The sequence below is a fragment of the Monodelphis domestica genome, chromosome 7, assembly GCF_027887165.1.
Source record: "Monodelphis domestica isolate mMonDom1 chromosome 7, mMonDom1.pri, whole genome shotgun sequence".
Classification (NCBI taxonomy): domain Eukaryota; kingdom Metazoa; phylum Chordata; class Mammalia; order Didelphimorphia; family Didelphidae; genus Monodelphis; species Monodelphis domestica.
In genome coordinates, this window is record NC_077233.1 from 227,490,468 (window position 1) to 227,513,545 (window position 23,078).

Sequence of the window (23,078 nt, forward strand, 5' to 3'; positions counted from 1 at the left end):
TAGCACAAGTGTCTAGCACATATTAGATGCTATATACATGCTAATTTTATTATTATCATTCTTTATTATTATTCAGAAATGTTTAAATAATTGGATCATAGAAATTTACAGTCATTTAGGAAAGTATTGATATGATCAATAAGCTATTTTTTATTATATTTTGTTATTTCCAAAGGAAAGTCATCATGTTTTTCATCTTGTTTCAGATCAAGTGGAATACTTTCTCTACTCTTAACAATTTGGCTTTGAGTAAGAGAAAGAGGAAAAATTTATATAGTACTTTAAAGCTCACAAAGCATTTTACATACATTTTCATCTGAGACTCACAAAAGTCTAGGGAAATAATGATAATAATAAGAATGTATACAGTGTGCCCTGAAATCAATGTAGTTTAAGGCTATCAGAACTCTAACCTATACTAAGACTTCTGGGACACTTAAAAGGGTTTGTTTTTGTTTTTGTTTTTGTTTTTGTTTTTTCAGTTTGTCTCAATCACGTCAGACTTTACATGACCCCATTTGGGGTTCTCCTGGCAAAAATACTAGAATAATTTGCCATTTCCTTCTCCAGCTCATTTTATGGATTAGAAAACTGAAGCAAACAGGGTTAAGTGACTTGCCCAGAGTCATACACCTAAGAAGTTTCTGAGGCTAGATTTGAACTCAGCACCTACCAGTCTCTAGGCCTGGCTCTCAATCCACTGAGCCCCACAGCTGCCTCCTCAGATTTCTTTTAATGTGTTTCCTCATGTGTTGATAGTTTACTTTTTTCCTCTTCTTTTTTATTTTTTGTCTTTAAAAATATTAAATAGGATTTTTAAATGTTTCAGGGTCTCTGGAATGGGAGAGTAAAAGATGGAGGAAATTATATTTATGTTAAAAATTATAAAAATTTACTTTTCAAAATGTCGCACTGGAACCAGAGGAAAATTATAATTTACTTATATTCTTTATACTTGTGTAATATATGCTTAATACTCTTTAAGCATGTATACTTGTGAAATAAGTTCCAAGGTTACTTCAGATAAGGAGGTTCATTGTACAGAGTACTACTATAAATTTACCTCAACCTAAAAAGATCTAAAGACAATAAGAATTGCTCCATTTTCCTAGATCATATACCAAAATGGAAGGAAAGTTTATTAGGTCAAAAGTCTATACAATGCCAAAATACAAAGTTAAAAATAAAAATATATATATCAGCTTTCATACAACTATTTTGTTTGATTTTTTCAAATAACAAAATTTCTAAACATCGCAATAATTAACTGATTTTTGTTTATTATGCCAAAATATCCTTTTATATTGTAGGGGGGGGAAGCCATTCTTCTATAGGATTCTACCAAGAATTATACAAATTCTAGAGTATATGTTTATTAAGCAATTTTCAAAATGAATGCAAAAACTTTTGTTTTTCTCCAGTTCATTCTAGTCAGATGATATTTTTGTTAGTTTCATTTTTTTGCTCAGTGTATTATATAAATAACTACTAGCAATTTAAAGCCCTGATGAACTATTTATTAAAAACAATTTATTTATTTGCCAACTCTGAAAAATGTTTCAGAAAGTTATTTCTTGGGGGAAAAAAGATGAATGAATGAATGAATGAATGAATGAGTAAGTGAAAAAAAAAACATTTTTAAGTCCTCTATGTGACAAATTCTTTATTAAACCCAAACTCTGATGTAGTATAACCTTTGAGGAATTTCTATTCTAGTAAGCAGAGAAAACACATATAAGGGAATGGTGTTCTAGGAGGGATATTTTGGGTTGGAAAGTTAAGGGGATGATGAATATAGCTAATGGGAAGTAGGTTGATACATCCTTTCTAGTAGAAATGGCAGTACTAATATGGTTGCAGAACTAGAAAGCAGTGAGGGGGAGAGAGGTGTAGAGCATATTCAAGAAGAGTAAAAAAGGCAGAATTAAAATAAAACATGACTAAGGCCAGTTTGGATTAAATAGGCCCCATGAAAGTCCCCAGTCAGGATACTGAGGCCTCAGAGCAGAAGTTCCAATAATGAAAGAGTTAAGTCCTCTGGGGCATGATCTCTAGCCCATCTGGAAAAAAGTTGACTAGCAGGATAGTGAAACAGGCCTGGTAGCTGACCAGAGCCCCCCATATGAGGGAACTTTATAATTATGTTTTCCAGTTAAAGTGGAACTTAGAGATGTAATTTCCTTTTGAAAGCAACAGAAAGATGTGGGCACATTAACAATATAATCCAACAAACAATAAAGGAATGAAAGTGTCAAAGCACACATCTCCCCCAAACCAGTATTTTTTTTCTTGTTTACATATGTTGAATTAAATACTCAATATCCCTTTCTCCAACATTTTAATCCTCTTATGGAGTTATAGAATCTGAGATTTGGAGGGACCTCAGAGATCATTTAGTCCAACTGTCTCATTTTACACATGAGGAAACTGAGTAGTGAAATGCTACTTACCCAAGGTCACATAGAAGACGGTGGTAAAACTCATAGTCTCCTGAATCCCTTACCAACTTTCTATTTGGTTTTATTAACAAATCAAACTTGTACTATAGCAGTGATAGTGAACCTTTTAGAAATAGAGTGCTGTGCCATGCCCCTCCCCTATCACTGAGTGCTGGGCACACCCTACCCCACCCCTTACCCCCCACAAGGGATAGAGAAAGCACTCTGCTGCTGTGGGGAGGTGGGAGGGGGGGTTGGAGATGAATGTCTTCAGGTGAAATATAGAGAGGGGAAAGGGAGTGTCATGAGCACTCCCCTCCAGCTCTGCCACCTGTGGGTTGCCCACCTTACCCTCTGTGCACTCCCATTGGGCTGTTGGGCAGAGGGGCAAGGGATGTGAAAAAAAAATGTTGTCAGGCTTGGTAGAGAGGGAGAGGAATAGCTCCTCCTGAGTTCCTCTGCCTTTCTAGTAACAAACTCAGGGGGAGCAGTCATATGCCCATAGAGAGCACCTGTACCATGGGTTTGCCATCACTGTACTGTAGCAACTACAGACTCTGAGGAATGAGATGGTCCAAAAGATAGAGTGCCATCATCCTGAATTCAAATCTGGCCTCAAGTAATTTAATAGCTCTGCAAACCCAGGCAATTCACTTAACCCTGTTTGCCTCAGTTTCCTTATCTATAAAATGAGCTAGAGAAGGAAATGGCAAACCACTCTGGTATCTCTGCCAAGAAAACTCCAAATGGGGTCATGAAGAGTAGGACATGACTGAACAACAACAAGCACCACAGACTCTGAATATCCCTGAATAGTTATGTCAAATAATGCATAGAATACGCGTTTTTAATTGATAAATGCACTTTAAATAGCAAGGCCAGCTCTATGGTGAATTTATCACTGCTTAAGAGCAACTTAAATTGCCAACAGTACAATTTGGCTTGGTAAAATACATGCTAAAAGTTTTATAGTGATCAGAAAATAATGGGACATTACAACAAGCTTAATAGGCAAAGTCTGGCCTCCTTACTCAGCAGAGCTCCCATTGATTCTTAAGCAGACTTCTTATTGGTCAAAGTCAATATGTTGGGGACATTTTAAAAGTAATACATAAATTACTATTGATAACCAGAAGTTATTGATCAATTATTTATAATTTCATGCATTCCCTTAATGGAAATTTTTCTTTTATGCTGATTTTTTAAATCCATGGATCTAGTGCTTCCCCTTCTAATGAAACAATTACATTCTCTGATAACTCATTAGACTCATAAATCCATGGAAATTAAAAATGAGAAATTCAGAACAGCAAGGAAGAATGAGAAGATTATTATATGCCTGACCTACACCTGTACTAGAAACAAATGAGGCTGTGAGGTTCATTTTTTTTTAAATACCAGGAGAGAATATTAAAGGGACCAGCGGAGTGACTTAACATTAGGAGCTTGGGCTATGTGAAATAGCTGAAGGGCAAAAAGACTAATGAGTTATAATCTTGAGTCTTGGTCAGTTAACAGGTATTTATTAAACATATACTGTATACCAACCACAGTGCTAGGCACTGGGGATATGAAGAAAGGGAAACAAAAAACCAATCCTTGCTCTCAAGGAGCTCACAGCCTGGTGGCAGAAACAACATGCAAACAGCCACATATAACCAAGGTAAATTGCACATAGTCACCAAGATTAAGAAGGGCTAGGAAAGGCTTCCTACCACAGGGATGTTAGCTGGAATCTGAAAGAAAAGAGTACCAAGAGTTGGAAATGAGGAAAGAGAGAATTCTGGGCTTGGGGGACAGCCAATGAAAATGTTTCGAGTTGGGAAATGAAGTCTTATTTGAAGAAGAGCAAGAAAGTCAGTATCCCTGGATGTCAGAATATATGGAAGGGAGTAAGGTAAAAGAAACCTGAAAAGGTAGGAAGGGATCACATTGAAAAGGATCTAAAGTGTAGAAGCGTGAGTCTTCTTCGTGCCAAGGAATGCTGTTGTATTCTACTTCAGCAACTGTGGGAAAAAGGTTAGAAATCTAGAGAGTTCTCATGTTTTCAGTTCAGTGACAGCAATATGATCAGGTAGGCAAAGGAATTTCAGATGTGGTCAGCAAACACAATGCATCTCTGCAAAGTAAGTCAAGAAAGATCCTGAAAGGAATACTACCTCTCCTCCCAGTGCTTTCAGTTCCAGACCAATACCAAACAAAGACAAAAATTTTCCCATTTTGACTAACTTCACCTAAAAAAGGAAAGTATTGCAGCTGAAGAGCAAAGCCTTGATGAGACAGCTTTGCAGACATAACTATAGTTTGGTTATTTGGCAAGAGAAGAAAATAAATTTATTTAGAAGAGAATAAAAAGATTAAAACCTTTCTTTCTCCACTCCAAAGACATTTTTGTTATTTTTTTCCTCCAGACACAAATGAGTGTAATAGGCATGACTGGATAACCATCAAAAGCAAAGTAAACAAATATCTATCAAGTCAAGGAAAATAAATGGATTTCTAGAGTGGCAGACCACTATTTCTTTATGTCTGACCTCTGGAAAAATAAAAAGCATTTAGCTTCTCATATGAGCAGTTAAGAGGTGCCTTGATATAATCCAAAGAATTTGGTTGTTCGGTCATTTTTCAGTCAAGTTTGACAGTTCATGTCCCTATTTGGGGTTTTCTTGGCAATGATATAGGAGTGACTTGTTTTTTCTTCCTCCAGCTTATTTTCTAGATGAGGAAACTGAGACAATGAGGTTAAATGGCTTGTCCAAGGTCACACAGCTAGGGTCCGAGGCCAAATTTGAACTCGGGAAAATGAGTCAAGGTCTCTCACTCTAGTCACTGAGCCACCTAGCTACCCAAAAGAATCTATAAAAGGCTAGCCTTAAGCCAGGGAAAAGTGGGTTCAAGTTTTGTCATTTACACATAATGATTTTATGATCCCAAACAAGTCAATTAACCACACTTGGAGGAAAGGTGCCAATTTGTATAGCTAAAGGGAGCTTCTTTATCTAGGAATTCCCTGTACCTTTGAAATCACAAATGTAAAAATGGTCTTCACTGGAGCCATTTGAAAAGAGCCCTCAGGCCAGTTTTGTAGTTATATAAACTGAGATGAAGGAAAGCTTGAAAATCAGTCCTAGCCAAACCAAAAGAATCTTAACTTTGAAAAAAAAAAAGAAATTAGAGATAATATAATCAATTTCTTATTTTGAAGATCAGAAAACTGGGGAATAATAATATCTAGTAAATTAATGACAGAGCTGGGACTAGAACTCAAGTCTTCTTCTAGAGCATACCTTTTCATGAGATCACTGATTGAGTGCAGAAAAGGACCTTAAAAGTCATCAAGTTGAATCCCCTCCCATTTACAGGTGAGGAAATTGAGGTCCAACAATTTTAAGTGATTTTCCCAGAGCCACACAGTAAGAATCTAAGGCAGAATTCATTCCTTTTCTGATTTGAACTATGTACCTAGTTGTCTCTCTTTTACTACACTAAACCACCACAAATGAAAATTGTAAATATCCTTTCAAAATCTGTAGTTATATTTTTTTCAGGACAAACTTGAATCTGTATGAATCCAATAGAAATTAAAATGCTTATTTTAGAAAAAAAGTTGTATTATAAGAATCATCTTTCCACCTGCTAGTGTGTCTCCAACAAAAAGTTTCCTTGTGTTTATTTTGTTTATAATTTCAGTTGAATAAGAAGTGTGCTGGAATCAGATCTAATAGGCTGCCAGAGTTGATTCTTAATGTTTCAGTGTGAGCATTTATACCTCTGCTTGATTTATTGTTTTGTTGATTGCCTAGACTTTGGAAAATAAAGGAGGAAAAATTAATAATACATAATAAATTTAAAAGTGAGTTGTGTGGGCATTTTTTTGAATTCTTAAATATTTGCTTGCACATCCCTATACATTTATATGTGCATACTTATCCCTGATAAGAACATACACTTCGTGAGGGCAAAAACTGTCTCATTTTTGTCTTCATTTTCCCAGCACCTAGCACAAGGTCTGTCACCAAGTAGATGATTAACAAATACTTGATTAATTGAATAATATTTCATAGGATCCCGGATTTAGAGCTGGAAAGGACCAAGAACCTGAGGCAGGAAGAGATGAAATGATTTACCCATGGTCAAATGTCCAGTGGGAGGGGAAAGAATGTCAAAGAGTTTCTATGTATTTTTGTAATGAATGAATGAGGGCAGAAAAAATGGAGACTTTTTGTCACAATATAAAGTTAATGTGTTTAAGGAGTCTGGAAAGAAAGGAAAGAAACATCTGCACAGGATTGTGTTCCAGATCCTTTACAGATATTATCTCATTAGATCTTCACAATAACCCTGGGAGGAAGATGCTATTATTATCATCCCCATTTTACAGATGAGAAACTGAGACAGGTATAAGTTAAGTGACTTACTCAGGGTCACACACACCTCTCTCAAGTCTGAACAATTGGATTTGAATTCAAGTATTATTGATTTCCAGGCCAAAACTATTCACTGAACTGGCTTGTATAAAGTAACAAGATTGCTTTTTATGTGCAGCTTGTGAAATTTGTATCATTACTGTGCTACCACACATTTACATTTGGCTTCTCAGTTTTACTATCACATTTAACTGCTACTACTCCTAGAAGAATTTATAGCTAAAGTAATAATAGTATACACCTATATAGCATTTTAAGGTTTACAAAGTATTTAAAATACTTGTCATTTGATTCTTCCACTAATACATGAGGAAATTGAAGTTGAGAAGTTGACTTGTACAAGGTCACTTTGTAATAAAAATATTTTCAATTGAATGAAAATTCATCCTTCCAGGTACATGTCTCTTTTTATAAAACATATTGAAGAATATTCAGTATTTCTAAATTATTAATGTTTTGAACCTGTATATTTTCACCTCAAGTGGGAGGCACTATGGTAGAGGGTCATTTGGATGGATGGAAATATTCATAGTCCCTGTTTTCCAATCGTAGTTTGTTATTAATTTGTGACCTTGAGTTAATCACTTCATTAATCCCTACCTCATTTTCCTCACCTATAAAATGAGGAGTCTGACTTCTGTGACCTCAGAGGTTTTTTCTAAATCTATAAACTTAAAGAGTTCTTTTTTCACACTAAATTATTATCCTCCCCTCTGAGCTCACTTGTCTTTTCTATTTTTATATTTATTGTCACAAAATGTTTATATTCCCTTTAAAGACTTTGAACAAATTATCTCTTTGTTTCATTCTTCTGGAAGTTACTAATCAGATGAGATTACTTCTTAAATGATTGTGAATATTTTTAAGACTTTGGAAGTGAATGCTGAATAACTAGAAGAAATTCCCTCAACTGCAAGCACCTTTTCGAAACATATTTCATTTATCCGTGTAGTAAATCAAAATATTTTAAGCCACTCATGAATATTTTTTCAAACTATTATCAGGTGACTCAGTGGATAAAGAGCCAGGTCTCAAGACACTGGGTTCAAATCTGGCCTCAGATACTTCTTTGCTGTGTGACCCTGGGCAAGTCACTTAAGCCAAATTGTCTAGTCCTTTCCAATTTTCTGCCTTGGAACTTTTACACTTAGTATTGATTCTAAGAAGATAAGAGTTTTGTTTGTATATATAAAAAACTATTGGTATCTGTATGGACTTCTTTAGTTACTCTTCCCTAATGCAGTTTGGATGAAAAGCCTTTTCTCCTATAAAAGTAGGAATCAGTACTACTAAAACAAACAGGTTTGTGAAGTGTTAAAAATTTCATTTAGAACGCAGGTTTTATTGTAAATTTGAAATGGATTCATATATACATATATACCACATACGAGCAAAGAAATTTCTGTTTTCAAATTCATACAGGCTTTGTCACCTAATCTTAAGTATTATTCTTGTTTGACATAAACAGTAACTTTGTTTCTTGAAAACCAGCAGAAAAAGAAAGAAAAAGGTTTATAAACTAAAATACTTACCAACCTGCCTTAGGTAAAGTGTTTGCAGAAAAGAGGTCAAATTGCTCCTTTCTAGACTTATGTTAAAAATGAGAAGTGATGTAGGCTATTCCAAGCATGATGGGAAAGGTAAAGGGAATCAATCATCTATACATGTAAGTACTTACTATGCATCAGGCACTGTGCTAAGCACTGGTGATATTGATATATATATTGATATATATTGAGATATATATACACACACACACACACACAGAATTAGTCAGTCCCTGGTTTCATTATACCAGGAAAGAGAACATGTAAATAGAAAAGGGAATGGTGTGGATATATACAAGATTAGTCAATTAAAAAAACAATCACTTATGTGCATCTATGTGCAAGATATTTTGATAGGCAATGGGATCACAAAGAGAAAAAAGGTCAAATTGTCCTTGCCCCAAGGGTGTTTGCATTTTATCAGGTGACACAGCAAATACTATACATTTATAGATATAAACAAAATTGATACAAGGAGATAGGAGAGGAGGGCATGCACTCCTGCTGAGGAAGGTTGGACAGGAATAAGGAAAGGGCTCTTAAAGGAGTTATATGGCACTTGAGCCTTGAAGGGAGCTACATGTTCTAACAAACAGAAGCAAGCACATCAGGAATGGATGATGACCTGGCCAAAAACATAAAACCAGGCGATGGAATTTGCCTCATTGGAAACTGCAATTAGGCTCCTGTGGCTGGAGTAAACTGGGTTGGGGTAATAATTTATAATCAAACCTGAAAATATTGTTTGGAGCCAGATTTTGAAAGGCTTTAAATGCTAAGTAGATGCCGTACCAACTATAAGGAACTACTGAAGTTTCTTGAGCAGAAGAATGACTCCGGTTAAATCTCTATTTTAGTGATATCAATTCCAACTCTTTTGGAGGAAGTTAGATTAAAGAGGGGTGGGAAATTTATACAAATCCAATAAGTAGGCCTACTGCAATTGTCCACATAAGATGTGGTAAGGACCTGAACTAGGGATGTTGAACAAAGGCAAGCTGACGGTTCTCTAGTTTCTCCCAAGTTAATTCTTAATAGTGTGGTTTTATCATAAGGGTACTGTGAATTCCCAGAACAATATTCATAGTTAAATACAAAAATGCTTTCTGTTTCACAGTGACAGTACTGTTAAAAGAGAATCTGTACAATGTTATTTTGATAACATTACCTGGTGATCAAATTCCAACTAGTCTAATTATATTGACTATCTAAGAAACTCACTATAGTTTTTATCAGGGTGTGTTATTCTTTATCCTTATTGGATTTAAATAATATTGCTGTACTATGGATAAAGGTTAAAATTTCTAATACTTATTCTACTGCTCAGTTGACTGCATTTCAGTGGTGCATGAAATGATTCCCATTCACTTACAAGACATTGTAGGACGTTCCAAGATGAAAAGTGATGTATAGATAGATGCAGATCTATCTATAGGAGAGAGAATGCCATTTGTTATCATCATTACTTGTAATGGTGGCAGTAATTATAAAGTCATAACTCATATATTGTATATGAAATCAAGATGTTAACTAAAGGATTATACTAATTAGAATATATCATATTTTACATGGACACTATACTCATATATGGCAGGGCAGGTAGGTGTTGCAGTAGATAAAATGCTGGGCCTGAAGTCAGGAAGATTCATCTTCTTCAGTTCAAATCTGCCTTCAGACACTACCTATGTAATTCTAGGCAAGTCACCTAACCATGTTCGCCTCAGTTTCTTCATCTATAAAATGATCTGGAGATGGAAATAGCAAGCCACTCTTATCTTTTCCAAGAAAAGGACAAATAAGATAACAAAGAGTTGGACATAACTGAAACACTATATTATATTTGAATATCTATATATTTATGAATAGATGACAGAACCAGAGAAAGTATGCTTGTGTATTGTGGTTTCAAGGAAAAAAGAGAGAGGAGAGAGGGAGGGAGAGGAGGAGAAAGAAAGGGAGGAAGGAGAGGAGAAGGAAAGGGAAGGAGGGAGAGAGAAAGAGCTTTTTTAAAAAAATCATTAGTTGTAATAATAGTAGAATTATAAGGTCCTAAATATAACTCACATATTGCCAATGAAACTAAGATGTTAACTAAAGAGATATTATACTAATTATAATATTTCACATATTACATAAATTTTATACTATATGATATTTGAATGTATATGTATAGATGATTGAAAATGAGAGCAGAAGAGGAGAAGCTTGAGACTTAACTAAACTAAGAGTTTGGGGACATTCTATCTTGATGATGGCAAACCTTTTAGAGATAGAGTGCTGTGCCCCACCCAGACTAAATTTCATTCCCCACCCCTTATCCTAGACAGGGGAGGGAGAAAGTACTCCCATTGGGCTGCTAGGCAGAGGAGTGGGTGATGTCCTCAGATGCACATGGAGAGGGGTAGAGGAGAAGCCTGACCCTACTTCCCTCTGGCTTTCTAGTACCAAACTCTGGCAAGCTCTGAGCTATGGGGATGGCAGGCAGGTGTGCCCACTGAGAGGTCTCTGTGTACTGTCTGTGGCACATGTGCCATAGGTTAACCATCATGGCCCTATCTACATCTATATCTAGATGGATCTATGACTTCACTGCTGAAGGGAATGAATAATGTACATATTGCACTGATAGAAATGTGAAAATGTGTACTTTGTAGTCTTAGCAAGATGTCTAGGGAAATAAGAGGTTCAATAATCTAATAATATGTGTTAGAGATATGACTTGAATCTGGCCTTCCTGATTCCAAGATCAACCATCTAGTAGTATGCCATACTACTTCTCTTGCTATATATAAAATACATATATACAACTATATTCTACAGCATATATTTATAATCAGACTTTCTTAATACCATAAATCAGGTGAAGGAAGGGAGGGAGGGGAAATAGCTTCAACAGCTTAAAATCACCTTTCCATTGTCAACCTAAAAAATAACTTATAACTACCAGAGAAGTTACAATAAGACACATCTTTAATCAAAACAAAGGAGACAGTGCTCAAAAGACACCACACAGAGCCCCTGCTCTGAAAGCACTATCTCAGCAAAGACAGCAATAATGGGAATTTCCACTGAACTGTGGAACTCAGGTTCTTACACATACTTTAGGGAGTATATGAAAGGAAGGACAACTGATTAGTTACTAAAGGATTTGAAAAGAGGATGTAGCCAGGTTATCATGCCTGGGAGCAGCTTAGATACAAGAGGAAAAACTAAACAAAAAGGGTACTTATAATTTCATCCTATCTGCTAATCCTATCTAGTGATCAAAATATGATTAAGGATTTCATAAAACTAGGTTGTCACCATTAAGGTATAATATATTTTACTTAACAGACTAAGTGCTGTTTCTAGGTTCTAAGGACACCTTTCCATTTCTAAACTCAATTCATTTTACAGCTTCTAGAACTTGATAACAGGGTCCTTTCTATGCAAGAGTCCAAACTGTGTTTTTATTCTAAGTTCAGTGTCTGACACCTTTCAAATCTGACCTCAGCATTGCAAATAAAGTAGTCACAGTGTGACTTTCCCTAGTGCACTGTAAATACTTAGGAGTAATTTCAATACCTACTATATTCAGAAATTTAAAAGGAAGAAATCTCTCCAATAAGATCTCCTACCATTCTTTGTCTTTCTTGCTTTTAAAATTTCTATTTTAATTTAAAGAACTCTTGTTGTTGGATTTTGTTTTCTTGGTTGGGAAAAGGAGGAAAAAGAGGAGTACCCGCTTATTGCCTTGAGGAACAATAACAAAATCCTCTTGCATTCAAAGCCCTCCCCTACTTTTCAGTCTTCATATTCCCTACTTACTATTTAATTCAATGACTCTGGCCTCTTTGCTGTTCCACTGACAATCTCCCAAGCTAGTCATTTTTTCTAGCTGTCTTCTATATGGAGAATGCTCTTCCTCCTTTTGTCTGCCTACTAACTTCCCTAACTTCCTTTATCCCAACTAATATCCCATCTTTTACTAGAAACTTTTCCCCATCCTTAATTCGACTTCTCTTCTTTATTTTCTATTTATTCTGTTGTGTAACTTGTTTGTTCACATTTGTTTGCTTGTTGTCTTTTTCGGTAGATTTTGAGTTCCTTGAGGGTAAGGAGTATCTTTTGCCTCCTTTTCATCCTCAGAGCTTAAAAATGTGCTATAGCAAAAATTGTTGACTGACTGACTGACTGAGTACCTGCCCAGGGATAATCACTTGCCAGTTCCAACTAGAACATAATATGGTGACCACCTAATTCCATTCCTCCCCTTACTTCTTCGTTCCACCTCCAAAGAGTTCTTCCAGGATCTAAAGCCAAGCTTGTGTGTTCAGGAATGCCTTTCTTATATTGAACACTTAAGAGAAAATGAGGAAAATCTCATCACCTTTAATCCTTCTGCATTCGATTTTTTCAAATAGACACCAAAAAGAGAAAAATATTGAGTCTAACTTCATAGTTGCTAAGGCCATGCCTCCACCCCTAAATAAGTACTGGAAACAAGAGAAATACACCTAGTGAGAGCATCTTGTTACTGATTTAGAGCTGATTGGAACCTTAGAGATCATATAGTCCAATCTCTTTGTTTTACAGATAAGGAAACTGAGGGCTAGAGATTCCCAGATTGTCACACTATAGTTCAGTGAGAGAGTTGAAGTTTGAGCGCAAGCCCTCTAAATCCACTTCTTTCCAATGAACCATTCAGCCTTTCCAGACAGAATAATGATATCATTATCGTGGGTACACCCATGCGGATCATAACTCCTCTCTGCCTGAGTACATAGTCTTCCAGAACTAGAGAGCTTTTAAAAAAAAAAAAAAGGGCAGCCAGCTCTCTGGTCAGGAGCCCTGCTCTCCAACTGACATTGTCATACCCCACTGCATCTCTGTGCTTTTGAGTTGAGCTCGAAGAGTGGTAGGGAGGTAGAGGGGTGAGTCAGCACCCTCACCAACAAGAGACCCCTATGAAAAGAACTCAAGACCCTTTTACAACACTCCTCCTCCCCCCAAAAAGTGCCCAGTCTTCCAGAGCAGGAGTCTGGAGAAAGCGCATTCCGCACTTTGGGAAACTTGGAAGAGAGAGAACCTGGCACCACCAGGCTCCAAGTCACTCCCTTTTAGACGGAGTTGGCGCGGGAAAAAAGGGACGAGCCAGCCGCCTTTGCTCCCGCCCTCTGAGGGATCCTCCCCCCGGCCGTCTGCCCCCAGGTGTTCCTCGGGATCCCGAGGGTCCACAGACCAACGGGAGGGGGCCTGTGCAAAGGGGGTTGGGGTGCAGGCCCCGGGAGAGGGCGCCCTGTGCTCAACAGAGCGCACCGGTACCTCCGGGAACGGGCTGCCCCTCCCGAGCCGGAGGGGCCCCGGCCCAGCTGGGCGCAGTCCCAACCCCCGCGCAGGTAGGGCCAAACCGGGCCCCGCCCCACCCCGCCCCTCCTCCTCTCCTGGCCGCAGCGTCAGGCTGCTCCGCCCTCCTTGGTGCTCCCTCTTCCTCCTCCTCCTCCTCCCCGGCTGCTGGTGGTAGCGGTGGTGGCGGTGGCTGCGGCTCCCTAAGTTTTGACAGTTTCGTTGGGGGTTCTGGCGGGAGGGAGGGGCACTCCGGAACTGCGCGGACCTTGCCTAGCTCCTCCTTGCCCACACCCTTACGCAGTTCCCTGCCCGCGGCTCACCTCCCCGGGGCACGCCGTCCCCCGGAGACCGGGAGCACCCCCGGGCCCTCGGCCTCCGATTGAGCTCCTCAGGAAGGCAGCGTGGCCCCGGAGCAGAGGACGGCACCGCCTCCTTCCTCCTCTCTGTCCCAGAAGCAGGCACTAAGACTCCCGACTAAGGCGCAGAAACACCGGCACCATGTCTCGGGGTCCGGAGGAAGTGAACAAGCTCACGGAAAATACTTACCGAGTAAGCTATGGCTGGGGAAGGGGCTAAGAGTGGTGGGAGGGAACTGTTGGGGAGGGCGGGGGAGCGGATCCGGAGGATTGGAGAGATATCCTGAAGCTTCAGTGTTTTGGAGCACTCCAAGGATGCGGAGAAGAGTTTTTGCTTTTGGGGGTTGAGGGGTGGGGGGAAGTAAGAAGGCAGAGAATCTTCCTGAGATATATAGATTGATGCAAGACCACCTTTTGTGTCCCGGGTTTGGGGAGGAAGAACGGAAAACATTTCCTCCCAGTCCAACGTCGCTTGTTCTCTAGGGTCTGGGCTAAGGGTAATAAGGATTGAAAAGGAGAGATTGGGGCGGCTGGGGGAACGTTGTTGTCAGGTGAAGGAAACCTTTACCTATCTCCTAGAAGCTTTGCTAGGAAAAACTCAACTCTTTCATCTCCACGGATGGGTTTTGTGGCAGAAATTTCTCCCACTTCTATTACTTAATTAAGGGACACGATCCAAGAGAATCAAACTACCTTACATTAGTCGAAGTAGTCTGAGGTTGACTTGTATTGAGGTAAATAGCCAGATTTATTGTCCCAAGAGGCAAATATTGATCAAGGCAACGAGGTGCTTTCCAGCAAGATTTTTTTTCTACATAAACATTTATAATAACTCTTTGGCTTTTAGGAACATAAAGCCAGTCCTTTTTTGAAAAAAAATAAATTTGCTGTAAAAAACTTCAACTCTGGGAAAAGGAGCTTCCCTTGAAAACTTCCCCATTTTTCATCAAACCACATCCAAAATTATAGTTAAAACACATGAAGGTAGCAGTGGTATTACTATTACATGTTTTTCAGAAGCCGAAAAAGGCATCCAGTGTCTAGTCTTAAGAAAATAATACTCTCAAGAATGTGAAAGAGAAACTCCCCATTTAATTAAGAATTGCCAGGTGAGCAATAGCTCATTTGTAGTTCCTGCAGCTGAAAAGGCTTTATTGTAGTACACTCATCTTGCTGGATTTTACCAAAGTGGCAGTTGGTCTACTTTTCAGTGGATCTTGAAACACCCTTTTCTTTTTATACCTTCTCTTATGTTAGACTGGTCTTTGATATATGCCGATTATGATTGTGAAACATTTTGAGTCAACAAAAACTCAAGGTTTTAATAAGTGGATGTTCCTTTTTTACCCATGACTAACATTTATATTTCTTATATTCAATAATGTATTTTACATTTGTATGAGCATTTTTTCCAGAAACTGGGACCTTGTGATTAGTGATCTATTCAATAATTAGATACTTCTAAGTTTAATTATTTGTAAGTGAATTCCTTTAGAAATAGGATATATACTTATTTATAGACTCCAAAGCAACTTTTGTTTTAATTCTGGGTATGAATGTAATAACTTTTTAATATCTATTGAACTCCTACATTTGACTTCCCTAAATTCCAAAGATTTTTTTTTGAGGCCTATATGATTTTTTTTACCCCAAAACTTAGTTTATGTTGCCTAAACTGTATTCTCAAAGTGAAGAGGAACTGTAGTCCTTTTTCTGGGGTAATTTGAGAGACTAAAAATATTTCTATAATCTAACCTCTTGGATTCCAAAAGACTAAACTGCATTTTCTTATATGTGCACAAGATGTATCCCACTGATCATTTTAAATCTTTTCTTTTTTTAATAAACCTTTAGGACACATAGATTCTAAACAGTACTGTCCCTAACTCAGATGCTGTTGTTATCAAATGTAAAGGCTCATTTGAGAAAATACAGCATGTGTGTATGTATATATATGTATATTTGTATGTATATGTATATGTATAAATATATGTATGTGTACATTTTATATATACATATATATGCATATATATATTATATATGCCATAGAGACAAATACCTAAGGCTGATGGGTTTAACAAGGTAATGCTATGGGACCCATTTACCTTGACCAAATTGCTTCCCTTAAACTTATACCTTTTCATAGTTGACAGATTTTTAAATTTTCAGACTTGAATGATAATATTTTATACTTAAATAGAGAAAATATTTTATATTGGATCCACATTTCAGTGATTCTGAAATATACATGAACAAGGATGCAACTGCAGACGTACATTTGGTATGGTAGAGTGCTGGATCTGGTATCAGAAAAACTTTGGGTTCAAATCCCACCTTAAATGCTTATTAGTGTCATTCTGGGCAAGTCACTTAACCTCTTTGGACATGAGTTTTTGCATTTGTTAAATGAGGGGTTGGATTAGGTAACATCTGAGGTTCCTTCCCTTTCTCAGGCTATGATTTATGATTCTATGAAATAACTCATCCCTCTGGAAGCAGGGGATGGTTTCCACTCAGCCAGTCTACTGTCTCCACTCAGCCTGGGAAGACAGTTTTAAGGATTCCTTCACACTATACACAAATAGAGGGACTATGAATATGAATCTTACAAAATGTCAGACTTTTCCATTGTGTTGGTTAGGTTTTTTCTCTTCTTTTTTTATTCATTACCAGGAAGGTGAGGGACACGTTGTATTTCCTGTGTTTTGCACATAGTAAACTCTTACTTGTTTTTTTCATCCCTTCACTGGGAAATCTAGGTGATGTAAAATGCCAAAGGTGTCAATAAAGTGTTTTTAAAGACTGACATCTAGACAACCCTGGGCCTGAAGTCAGGAAGACTTAAATCTTGCTTCAGATACTAGCTATGTGAAATTTGTACATGTACAAAACTCTTTGAATTAAATTTTTAAAAGTTATAATTTTCCCAAAGGGTAGAAGAAGGAAAGGAATAAGTACTTGCTTATATAGTATTTAATATGTGCAACACTGTGCTAAACATTTTAAAATATTAAGTCATTAGATCCTTACAACAATCCTATGAAATAAGCGCTGTTATCCCCATTTTACAGTTGAGGAAACTGAGGCAGGAATTAACTGACTTTCCCAGAGTCCCAAAACTAATATGTGAGGCAGGATTTAAACTGGGATCTTTCTGACTTCAAGCCCAGCACTTTATACTGTATTACCTTTATATTGCTTTATCTCTCTAGGACTTTGCACTTATCCATGCTCAATAAATGTTTGATGATGGTGAATTTTAGTCTTTTTTTCCCCAATATTTTGAGTCTACATTTTATCCAAAATTTGGGAATGGAAGACTAAATTTACCATGTTAAAAAACAAGATGACATAAATCATACTGTATAAAACTAAAGCTGATCATTGAACCAAAACTGTTCCTCACTTTTTTGCATGTAGAGATTGGAAGCCTTGAAAACCTCCACATCTCCTCCCCTACATTAACTCTAAACAAATTAGAAGCTAACCCCTATTGAAATGAAAATTTCTATGGCCTGGAATCAGTGGGAGTGCTTATTATAATTCTTTTTAAGTGTTTTCTGTGTCCTTTGCATTACCTGCCAAGCTACTATATCTTTATAATGCAAAACACCAAATAACCAGGTGCATTTACCAAAGCCAGCTCCAGAAAAGAATGTGTGGTTTGCAGAAATGAGTTTCAATTTCTTTATGTTTTAAAATGCTCAAATTTCTGTAACTTTAAAGGGACACACACTTTAGAGGAAAAGGAAGATTAAAATGTCCCTTCTTTGTTTGTCTAGCTATCAGATATCTTTATTTATTTGCACATTTATCTATTTGGGTTTTTCAAATGTGTCTACGCAATATTTAAGATGACATTCTCACAGATTTAGTGTTAGAAGGGGACTTAGAGACCATCTATGAAACAGAGACTTTACTATGGCCATAGCTAATAAGTTTCAGAGGAAAGATTTGAACCCAAATCTTCAAGCCTAGCACTTTAACCACTACACCTTGCTGTATATTCACTCTCAGGAGAATTTGTATTAATACTCTAAAGACAAATAGAAATTAATAAGCACACCAAAATAATGATTTTTTTTTCAAATGTGTTGTTAGAAAAGAATTCAAGTGTTTTGCCAGGTCAAATGCTTGGGAAATTTAATAAGTTAAATTCTCTACCATACCCTAAATTTGCCCTAACATACTTGCTGTATGGCATGGTTTCCTGATGAATATACATACCTTAGTGACACTTATAGGAAACAAAGCTTGAGGGCAAAGAAGCATATAATTAAACTGAGCCATAACCTTCTAGAAATTAGGTGTTGAGGAAGTCTTTGATAATTCATGGGTGTGACATCACTTAGCCACCATTTTTAATGATATCCCACCCATACACTATGCCATTTTCCTTTCCAAACTTTTGCTGTGTGAATGCAGGCATTTAAAGGTTCATATGGTGACAGTGATGAAGAAAAACTGCCAATTATACCTGCAATAAAAAATTTTTAAGGAATAAACCTTTACCTGTGAGGTATTTAGTTTCTTGCTTCTAACTAATGTGAAAATTCAATCAACTACTGTATGCATCATGGTCGTTTATGAAAACATAACATTTTGTGTCATTTTAATCACTTTAAATCTCATCACTGCATTTCTAGGTAGGTGCATTGCATAGCACCTGCCTTTATAGGTTGTTGTTTTTTAAAGTGGAGGTTCTTTTTTGTTCTCTTATAACCCAAATAAGGGTAAATAGGCATATTATTTTCTTATTTTGATTCTTTTCTCCCTTGAAACTTATTCTGTGATTTGTAAGTGAAAACCAATGCCCAATTTCCATTAATCATGTAACACATCTAGAACTGTAATACACAGGTGCAAGATATTTATTTGAAGTTTCAAATTGCCTCTACCTTCCCAATTACTAGCAATGCTTATTATTCTGGCTAAAAAATATTTGAAATTCCTCTCTTTTTTAAAAAAGCTAGTTAGTTTTCCCCAGAAATATGTGCTTTCATCAGGTTTACTGAAAGGGACTTAGGTCATAAGATAAAAGAGGACTTAACAGCCCAAGGCGCCCCTATTTGGGGGCCTCATGGTGACTATAAAGGGAAAGGAAGAGAGTTTCAGAGAGAAGTTATTTGTATCAATAACCCTGCTCCCATATCTCTATTGGCCCTAAATAAATCAGAAACTAGGTAGATTCCTGCCTGTGAAGTAAGCAAAAACCCAAGACAGCAGCCTTCTGTTAAAAGTACTAAGAGGAAAATAATTTTGTTTTAATGGATCTATAATTTCCTCGATTTAGAGAATTCTGCAGTGATACATCCTATCGATGGCTGCCCTTCCTTTGTAACTTGTCCATGCCATCCTATAAATTCTCCATACAAGGTCCACCAGTGTTATGCATAGGCCTTCCCTTGGCTTCCCTTGAGGTTTCATAGAATGGCTGCCTAAATACTTCATTAGTACCCAAAACCAATGTAAGCTTTTAGAATCAAATTCAGTTAATGGTGAAGGGTTTTTCAGAAGAGACGTCCTTATTTAATTTTACTATAAAAGAATTCTTTTAATCATAATGTTTGGGAATTTCCTAGTTAATTTAGAATCGGTGGGAAAGACCTTTTTTTCTTTTTTGGAAAGACATCCAACTTTTAAAAATGTATTTGTTTTAGCTAGGTTCAACCCCCTCATTTGACATCTGAGTTAACTGAGGCCCAGAAGGTTAAATAGACTTTTCCAGAGTCTTTTCATGATTTAAGCCTGAAAAGGACGATATTTCATAACAAACTCAATGTCCTAGAACTAAGATAGCCTGACTTCTAGTTCCATTTTCATAAATACCCTAAAGACTAACACTGTATCAATTTATTTAACTTTTTTGTGAGTCTTATAGGGGATAAGTACTATTTGACAAGTGGAAAAGGAGCTACAGAGCTATTGAGTAAACCAAAATATTACATGATATTAGAATCCATCTCTTCTATATCCCAGTTTAGTTGTCACTTAAATCACTTCAATAAGGAATTTGTTCAATTAGGCAACATTTGATCTTAATACATGATATTTTTAAACAACTGGTGTTTAATATTAACATAATATTTTAGTAACATTTAATATTGATATTCACTTTTCTTAAATAAATGGTATTTTATATTAATATGCAGCATCTTAACCATTTGAAAAAATGTTCCTCCTTTGAGGTTTTATCTCATTTATGCCAGAAGTTATAGCAGTTATGAGACAATAAAAATAGCTTATCACATAGAAGTTCCTTTTACATCTGCTCCCTTGAATATAAAATATACATTACAAACTAACATAATAACTTGAAATATTGTGCAACCCAGCATGACTTAGTAAAAGCAAAAATGTGAATGTCTTTAATATTAATCTTTTTTTATTTTGAATTTCACCGTTAATCATAAGTTACTACTTTAAAGTGTATAAAACCTGAAGCTACTGAGAATATACATATTATTTGGTTAAGTTTTCATGCTTGCCTTGTCTATTGTTTTGAAAAGGTGTGTCATGAAATAAAAATCAAAGAACTTTACAGGAAAGTCCTTTTTTCCTGAAATGGACCGCATTTAAGAAGCCTAAAATTGCTTAACAGGTAACCGGAACAGGAACTGGAGACTAGCTTTAACAGATGAAAGGACAGTGATTTCTTATGAACTACCATTTCTTTTGAGTTCACTAGCTCTTTACAAATACCTCTCATAATAATTTCTGGAATAATTCTCATGAATTGTCTTTGTATAAAAACTCCATGTGTATAGTATTATATTTTCCTTCAATACTTTGCATTTTAAAAGTGTCATGTGATTTCTTTTGGTTGATTTTTTTTAACCCTTTAGTTTTCATTGCTGATGAAACGGGGAGTCAAATTCACATTATGCATTCTCTATTAAAAATTCTTTTTTTTAACCCACAAGTGTGATTTAAATGGGGTGAAAGGTAGTTTTTGCAAAGCTTAATTAATGCAAGATTATGTCTCTTTAGAAGAAAAGTATGGCTACAACCTCTGGGTGGTTTCTATTATTACTGAGCATAATTTTGCAGAATGAGCAAAGCACTCCATTGGTTTTTTAAATATTAATTTATTTGTTATATTAAAATCCCCTGGTATCTCTCCTCTTCTTTCTCCACAGTAGAGAAAAAGTTATATTCATATATAAAACTGTCTTTATTCTCTTTATTGGTTCTTTATCTGGAGTTGGATATACACAAATCATTCTTCAAAGAATATTTTCATTGCTGTATATAATGTTCTCAATTCTACTCATTTCACTTTTCAGAACTTCATGTAGGTCTTTCCATGTTTTTCCAAAACTGATTTCCTCCTTATTTCTTACTGTGTAATAGTATTCCATCACAATTTGTTTACTATTTATAATACATGGAAGTTTTTTAAGTGTACTTTCTCTTAGACTGACTTTAAAAAAACCCAACAAACTTACCTTCTGTCATTTCCAAGAGAGAAGAGCAGTAAGAGCTATGCCAGTGAGGGCAAACCTATGGCACAGGTGTCAAAAATGGCATACAGAGCATTTACTGTGGGCATGAGGCTGCCCCCCCCCCAATTTGTTACTAGAAAGGCAGAGGGATTCTGAGCTGCTCCCCTTCCCCTCTCCATCTGGCCTAATGATATTTTTTCACTTCACCTGTCCCTCTGCCCAGCTGCCTATGGGAGCACACAGTGGATGAGGTGGGCAGCTCATAGGCTGCAGAGATGGAGGGGAGAGGGACACTTGGGCCACTCCCCTCCCCCTCTATACTCACTGAGGACATTCCTCACTTCACCTGCTCCTGCCCAGCAGCCCAATGGGAGTGCTTTATCCCTCCCCTCTGTGGGGTAAGTTGGGGCAGGGCACAGTACTCAGTCTTGGGGATATGGAGCCCAGCACTCCATCTCTAAAAGGTTCACTATCACCCAGCTAAAAGATCAGGGTTAAATGACTTGTCCAGGGTCACAGGGCTAAAAAATGTCCTATGATAAGAATTGAACCCAGGATCCTCCTATCTCTAGGCTTGGCTCTCTACTCTCTACTGAGCCACCTAACTGCCCCATCTTTCAAAGTTTTTTAAAATGTGCTCTGTTGCACATTTGATGCAAGACTCACTCTTCCAAATTGGTCTCTTCTAGATATTTATTCAAAGGAATAGAACGGCATAAACATGAGTCTTTATCCATAGATTACTCTCTGCCCTTATTCCCTGTCCTAGATAGGAAAGAGAAAGAAGTTTCCTGTCTCTTTTTGCTCTATGGCACAGTCAGCCTCTCCATGGGAGAGACAGCTTTGGACAGATAGAGATGTATATACTCTAGTGGCCCTTCTACTAATCCTGCCCTCTGAGATAGCATTGTTCTTGTTTGCCCCCTCCTCCACCCCTCATTTCAGCCACAAACCAATTTCATCCTCCCTTAGAGATGCACCACTTCTAAAGGTTCAGAATTTTAGAGTTCCTCTCTCCCTCTCCTGCTCTCCAGTGAAAGCTATTCTCTGTCCTAATCATTACCTTTAACTTCTTTTCCTAATCTGTATAATATGGGGATAATAATAGTATCTACTGGCACCTAGGTAGCCCAGTGGATAGAGTGCTGGCCCTGGGGTCAGGAAGACCTGAGTTCAAATCTAGTCTCAGAAACTTACTAGTTTTGTGACCTTGGGCAAGTGGCTTAATCCTCAATTTCCTCATCTGTTAAATAAGCTGGAGATGGAAATGGCCAACCACTAGTATCTGAAAAAATGTCACCTCGAGAAAAAAATGACTGAAATACAAAGAACCTCCTACAGTCTTTGTGAGGCTTGAATAAGAATACATGTAAAGTACTTTACCAAACTAAAAGGATATGTAAATGTAGCTATTATTATGGAATTTCTTCATCCTTAATTATCCTAGGTAATCTCCTTTCTGGCTTTACTTACCTTCATAGCTATCCCTTAGTTTGTCATCTTAATATTTCCCTTAGAGATGTCCTTTCCTGATTTG

General features: G+C 37.0%; 1 protein-coding gene across 1 annotated transcript in view; it reads left to right on the plus strand.

Moving 5' to 3' along the window:
• Positions 1-13,848: 13,848 nt before the first annotated feature.
• The window catches only part of BAIAP2L1 (BAR/IMD domain containing adaptor protein 2 like 1), a 149,812-nt gene continuing 140,582 nt past the window's right edge, over positions 13,849-23,078 (plus strand). The window contains exon 1 of the mRNA XM_001377810.4: positions 13,849-14,289. Coding sequence (XP_001377847.2) covers positions 14,239-14,289 — 51 coding nt within the window. The 5' untranslated portion in view covers positions 13,849-14,238. The remainder of the gene's footprint in view (positions 14,290-23,078) is intronic.